The sequence below is a fragment of the Merops nubicus genome, unplaced genomic scaffold (genome assembly GCF_000691845.1).
Source record: "Merops nubicus isolate BGI_N331 unplaced genomic scaffold, ASM69184v1 scaffold12372, whole genome shotgun sequence".
Lineage (NCBI taxonomy): Eukaryota > Metazoa > Chordata > Aves > Coraciiformes > Meropidae > Merops > Merops nubicus.
Genome location: NW_008592920.1, coordinates 43,773 through 49,772, shown reverse-complemented (window position 1 = coordinate 49,772; position 6,000 = coordinate 43,773). Strand labels below are relative to the sequence as shown.

General features: G+C 43.9%; 1 protein-coding gene across 1 annotated transcript in view; it reads left to right on the top strand.

Annotated features, from left to right (window-relative positions):
* Nucleotides 1-1,085: 1,085 nt before the first annotated feature.
* NUP214 (nucleoporin 214kDa) overlaps nucleotides 1,086-6,000 on the top strand; it is a gene marked incomplete at its 5' end in the record, with an annotated part of 42,064 nt that continues 37,149 nt past the window's right edge. Inside the window, 8 exon segments of the mRNA XM_008935299.1 lie at nucleotides 1,086-1,281; nucleotides 1,594-1,745; nucleotides 2,007-2,211; nucleotides 2,819-2,889; nucleotides 3,224-3,287; nucleotides 4,266-4,369; nucleotides 4,971-5,077; nucleotides 5,723-5,789. Of these exon segments, the coding sequence (XP_008933547.1) occupies nucleotides 1,086-1,281; nucleotides 1,594-1,745; nucleotides 2,007-2,211; nucleotides 2,819-2,889; nucleotides 3,224-3,287; nucleotides 4,266-4,369; nucleotides 4,971-5,077; nucleotides 5,723-5,789 (966 nt within the window).

The following is a 6,000-nucleotide window of genomic DNA, read 5'->3' as shown; positions in this document are numbered from 1 at the left end:
AACGTGAGAGCTGGAGGAGCCGTACTTTGGCAGAGAAGCCGTGTGTTTCTAAGTCCTGTCAGCCCGCCTCGTGCTGGGAATCTCTTGCTTTTGGGCGCAGCACGTGTGGCTCTCTGCCGTGGGACTCCGTGAACGAGTCTCGCAGTGTGGTGCCGGCCTGGCCCGTCGCGGTGTCTCCCGGGGCGTTACTGCCAGGCTGTATAAGCAGGGACGTGGCGGGATGGACTCTTGCTGCCCACGTGGGTCTTTGGGCAGCTGCATTCTGCTCGGGCACCTTCAAAAAACCAAGGCAATTGGGCTGTTTGTTTTGCAGAAGGTTCTGAGTTCCTGCAGCTTTCCCAGATTGCAGGACTGTGCTTACTCAGTACTTTGCCCATAATTTGGAAATAAACCTCAAGAGTCTTGTTTTGAGTTACTGGAGTTGGATCTAGTGCTCCGTTCAGCAACAGGCATCTTGGGAAGGGAGATTCCTTCCCCAGGGTAACCTCTGGTTTCGTGTGGTAACAGTGCAGCTGCTGCTTCAAAATTCAATTTGTGGTTTTGGAGTTTTTCTCTCTCCCTTTGCTTTTATCTTCCTCCTTTTACAAAAGGACAGTGTAAATTAGGAGACAAACAAAATGCAAAAGCCAAGTTTGATTATACCAAGTAACGCCTGGGGGTGGGTGGGAGAAGTAACTGTTCTGTGTGCTGTAAATCACAGCAGCAAACAGAGATGCCTCTGAGCATCTCTTTGTGCTTTTGTAGCAGTAAGTTTTGTTCAAGTGTGTTGTATCCTTCCATTGTTCCCTTCTCTTTTTCCATCTGTATCCATTGGCTGGTTTTGGCATGTTTCTGGGAGGGTTAGATGTCCCAGACAGGTTCAGCTCTTAGAGGTTTTACAAACATAGGCACTGGGTGGAAGAGAGATCAGCCCATGGGAGAAACGTGGTGTGATCTCAGTCTGTCTTGGATGAGAGAAGAGGGGGTGGGATGGGCAGTGCTTGGGTGGGTGTGGACTCTGCCTCGGCAGGTGTTCTGCAGCTCCTGGGGAGGGTTCTGTTCCTCAGCAGCACACCTGCAGGCACCTCCCCCCTCTCTCGTGGCAGGATTTCCAGTTCAGGGCTCTGAAGAAGGTGCGCATCTTCGACGCCCCCGATCGCCTCCCCAAGGAGCGCTCCAGCCTCCTCGCCCTGTCCAACAAGTATGGGCTGCTCTTTGCTGCTGGAGGAACCAGCCTGCAGATCTTCCACACCAGAGACCTCCTCATGCAAAACCAGCAGGGAGAAGATCCTAACAAAATTGGTAAGGCACGTCTACTTCTTGTGGTCTTTGTAGAGATGGTTTTACAGGGGGGATTATGGTGTGGAGCCCTTGGCTTCTGACACAGTCCTTGTCGTGCTCTTCTGTGTGTTTGAAATTACTAAGTAAGGCTGTGTTGGTAAAGGTAAGTGAATTTGTGGCCATTTGGTTTTTTAACCTGTTGGGTTTGACAGCTGTTGTTAATAGGACTGGTGATTTTTCCATGAATTCATTCTGATGCTGTTTTACAAGAACAGTTCTTGCTGTTTAAATGTGTCCCCTTCATTCTATCTTCCTTTCTTTTTGTGTTTTAAGTGGAGAATGTTCAGAGTATCCTGGTCCCCCTGAAGTTTCCTGTGCAGCACCTGGCTCTGAGCTGTGATAATCTCACACTGTCTGTCTGTATGATGTCCAGTGAGGTCGGTTCCTTCATTGGCTTTTTTGATGTCCGCACGTTCTTAAATCAGGTAAAGCACGTGCAAAGTGGGTTTGGGTTTTGGTTTCTTGCCTGTTTGGATAGTTTTTTTGGTCAGAATACAGCAGTGGGGGAGGTGTAGCTTGGGTGGGACTTTCTGTCTCTCTTTGGGAGGTGTCTCATAAAGGAATCATCCAGTAAACTCAAAACCTGCTTCTTGTTTTTATCGGTCCTTGATTCATAGGACGCTCAAAACCGCTTTGGGCGAATTTCTGCTGGGCTTTGACTGTCTCCTCCCTTTCTCTGCCCAAAGGCGAAGCAGCAGAAGCGTGCGTTTGCCTATCACAAGCTGGCCAAGGACTCGGGGAGCGGGGCGGTGGTCAGCGACCTGAAGTGGAACCCCTCCAGCCCCGCCATGGTGGCCATCTGCCTGTCGGACGGCAGCATCGCCGTGCTGCAGGTCACCGACGCCGTCAAGGTCTACGCCACGCTGCCCGCCTCCGTCGCCGTCACCTCCGGTCAGCAGCAGCCCAGGGGGCTCAGGGCTGGGGGGGAGAAGTGGGTGGATGGGTGCAGGAGGACAGGACGTGTGTCTCGAGGGGAGGGTGCTTAAAAATCAGTTCCAAAATGGAAGGATTTAAACTTGAGGTTCAAGGATCGTGTTGCGCTGTAGCTGCTCTTTCCCGCTCGGTGGAGGAGCTGTCCTGTGCATTGGTCAGAAGATGCCCACCTGTGGTTTGTGCTGTCTTGGGCCTGACTCATTTCTAAGGAACACTATCTGCTGGGTTTTGACCCGTGCAGTCTTGCTTTCCCTCTGACTGGGTGACTCCCTTTTAACTCAGATTTCATGGTTTTCTACATTTGGAAAAAAAAATGCAGTTTTCATCTATTGACTCTGCCTTTGTGGGGGGCCTTGTAGCTCTCCAGTTCCTTTGTGTTAATCAAATTATCTTTTTTTTTCCTTAGTGTGTTGGAGCCCAAAGGGAAAACCCTTTTAACTCAGATTTCATGGTTTTCTACATTTGGAAAAAAAAATGCAGTTTTCATCTATTGACCCTGCCTTTGTGGGGCCTTGTAACTCTGCAGTTCCTTTGTGTTAATAAAATTATCTTGTTTTTTCCTTAGTGTGTTGGAGCCCGAAGGGAAAACAGCTGGCTGTGGGGAGGCAAAACGGCACCGTGGTGCAGTACCTGCCTGTGAGTACTGCTGATGGTCAGGCCTAATGTCTGCTCACTAGTTTGCAGTATGCTTTTACTGTGTGCCACAAGCTGTGGAATTTGGTCAGGTGGCACATGTTGTAAGCCATGTAGAGCTGCCCAAGCACTAAAGTTATGGTAAAGTGTCTTAGAACGAGACTGGGTTTAGTCTGAGATTAGCACCTACCACTGGAAAATCATGATTTCAGAGTGCCATGTGATGAGTGTCTCAGAGTGAGTGAGTTGCTCTAAACCAGCTCTTTAGTCTTTCTGTAAAACTTGCAGGTAGCTTTGTTGACTTTTTCTTTCTATTTAAGAGTATTTTTATTTGCAGAACCTGCAGGAGAAGAAAGTAATCCCTTGTCCTCCCTTCTATGAGTCAGACAATCCTGTTAAAGGTACATATCTTTTTCACATATTTTCTCTTTTAACATGTTTATGCTCATTCCTCATGTTTTTAGTTATAGCAGGTGTATAGTGCTCTGGTTACATAGTGTGATTTTTTTTAATATTTGGAAAAAATTATTATATGCTTTACTTCTGGGGTTGAAAAATTGCCCGTTGGCCAGGGTAGCTTTGTTGACTTTTTCTTTCTATTTAAGAGTATTTTTATTTGCAGAACCTGCAGGAGAAGAAAGTAATCCCTTGTCCTCCCTTCTATGAGTCAGACAATCCTGTTAAAGGTACATATCTTTTTCACATATTTTCTCTTTTAACATGTTTATGCTCATTCCTCATGTTTTTAGTTATAGCAGGTGTATAGTGCTCTGGTTACATAGTGTGGTTTTTTTAAATATTTGGAAAAAAATGATTATATGCTTTATTTCTGGGTTGTGTTGAAAAATTGCCTGTTGGCCAGAGTCCTCATCTGTTTCTAGAATGTTTCAAATATGCATTTTAAAAGCAATTTTTTGCTCACCAGTGTGATGGGTAGTACTGTCACAAGTAATTTCTCTTTAACATGAAGATTTCTGGATATAAATTCTGTTCTCATGTTTTGTGTGAGTTTCATCATTTTGACTCTTCAATAAAATGTCAAAACACCAAGTTCAGAAAAGCAGAAAAGCCTCATTTGGATACACCAAAACATCATCCATGCTTGGAAACACTGGCATTGTCTCACTTGTGAGATCATCAAGCAAATCATATATATTCTTTTGGTTTATGTTTGAAATTTCTGGGATCAAATACTTTTTCCTCCTAATAAGATTTATGTTCTGCAGACAAATCATTGAAACTCTTTGTTTTGATAGTTCATAAGTTGATGATTCCTTGTTTGTTTGTCAATTACTTTCATGTGCTCTGCACAGTTAATACCCAGCAAAGTAAAAATCTGAAGTATTCCTGACTGAGGTATTTGTTTCCTTCTCTTCCAGTTTTGGATGTGCTGTGGATTGGCACCTATGTCTTTACTATTGTCTATGCAGCAGCTGATGGGACACTGGAAACACCTCCAGATGTGGTCATGGCCGTATTGCCTGTAAGTGCCAGCAAGGCACAATGACAGAAATGTCTGCTGCTTGTTCTTGACTCACTACAATGACACTTTGCTTTTAGTATTCACATTGACATCATGTAAAATTTGACTTTGGTACTACTGTACCTCATGGTTTTGGGGCTGGGAGGGTTGAGTGGAGGAAGCAATCACCACTTGAAAATCAATCCATAAACCTCTTCTCTGCTAAGATCAAATTATGACATGGTAACTTCTGACCTGTGAAGGAAACCTGTAGGAAGAAAGTCTTACCTGATGTAGAGTCCTGATGTATTTCTCTGTGTGTACTTTTTGTTTAGGTTAAGGAGATTTTCAGGCCTGTTGATACACTCTTATTTTGTATCAAGTTATTCACTGCTGAGGGAGTTGTGAGATCTAAATTCTCTGGTATCCTCTTCATTGTTCCTTTATCTTTGGGAGGAGGGTTTTGGTTTGCTTTGTTTTTCTTTGATTGTCTACTGGTCTCACAATGCCTAATATCTCTTGAAGTATGTAGCAATTATTGTTGTACCCTGATGCAGCCATATTTATGGGACATTACCTGATATCTGCCTTGAAAGGTAAATTTTCAATGTTGGTCTTGCAGAAAAAGGAAGAGAAGCGACCAGAGAAGTTTGTGAATTTCTTGGAGCCTTGCTATGGGAGCTGCACAGAGAGACAGCATCATTACTTCCTCAACTATGTGGAGGAATGGTGAGTGCCAGGAATCATGGCAAGGCCTTTCCCTTGTTATGCGTGTCTGAGTGGTCAGTGCTTCTCCATATGTTGAGTTCCTCCTTGTTGTAAACTGTACAATACCTGAATATGAGAGAAATTAAATGAAATTGTTATTTTGAAAATGCTTTATGAAAGTACAGCTAATTTCTCCTGCATGCCTTCTCTCCATGCCAGCATACTCATTTGTCTGGTGAGAATTCCTATGATTTCATGCAGGTACATAAGATTGTCTAAAATCAATCATAACCATTTCCCTTGAGATTGTAAGTCATAGGGTGGGTAAAACATAACCTTTTGTCTCACTTGTTTGTGTATCTGTGAGAAGAAACTACTCCTAACTTTTCAACTGCCTGACTTGGACCATCATTATTTATGATGATAGTGTCTGTCAAATCATCAGTTGGCAGCCCCTGGTGACTCGATTTAAAGAAGAAAAGTAAATTAATATCTGCTGAAGTGATGTCACCAGTCATGTTTCCCTCATCTTGGGAGGAAAAGTCAGTTTTATGTTATAATGAATTCCTAGTTAAGAATTTATATAAATGAAAATGACTTGTGGAGCTGGGGACCTTGCTGTGAATTGTCACAGGGGTTTTAACCTATTTGTCTCTGTGCTTACAGGGATCTGGTTCTGGCAGCTTCAGCAGCTTCCACAGAAGTCAGCATCCTTGCCCGGCAGGGGGATCAGGTATTGATTTTATTCCTGTTACATTTGTGCATGTGTGCTTCCTCTTTCTGGGAAATCTAAGCAAGAGTAACCCATGTAAGACCTGGAATACAGTGAGATGGTGTAAAAGAACAAGGGGTCTGAGTAACACAAAAGAGAAAGGATAAACAGAAACAAATGCAGTATGTTGCAAACCATGTGCTAGAAGTCTAGTCTTCATTATTCACTTTGA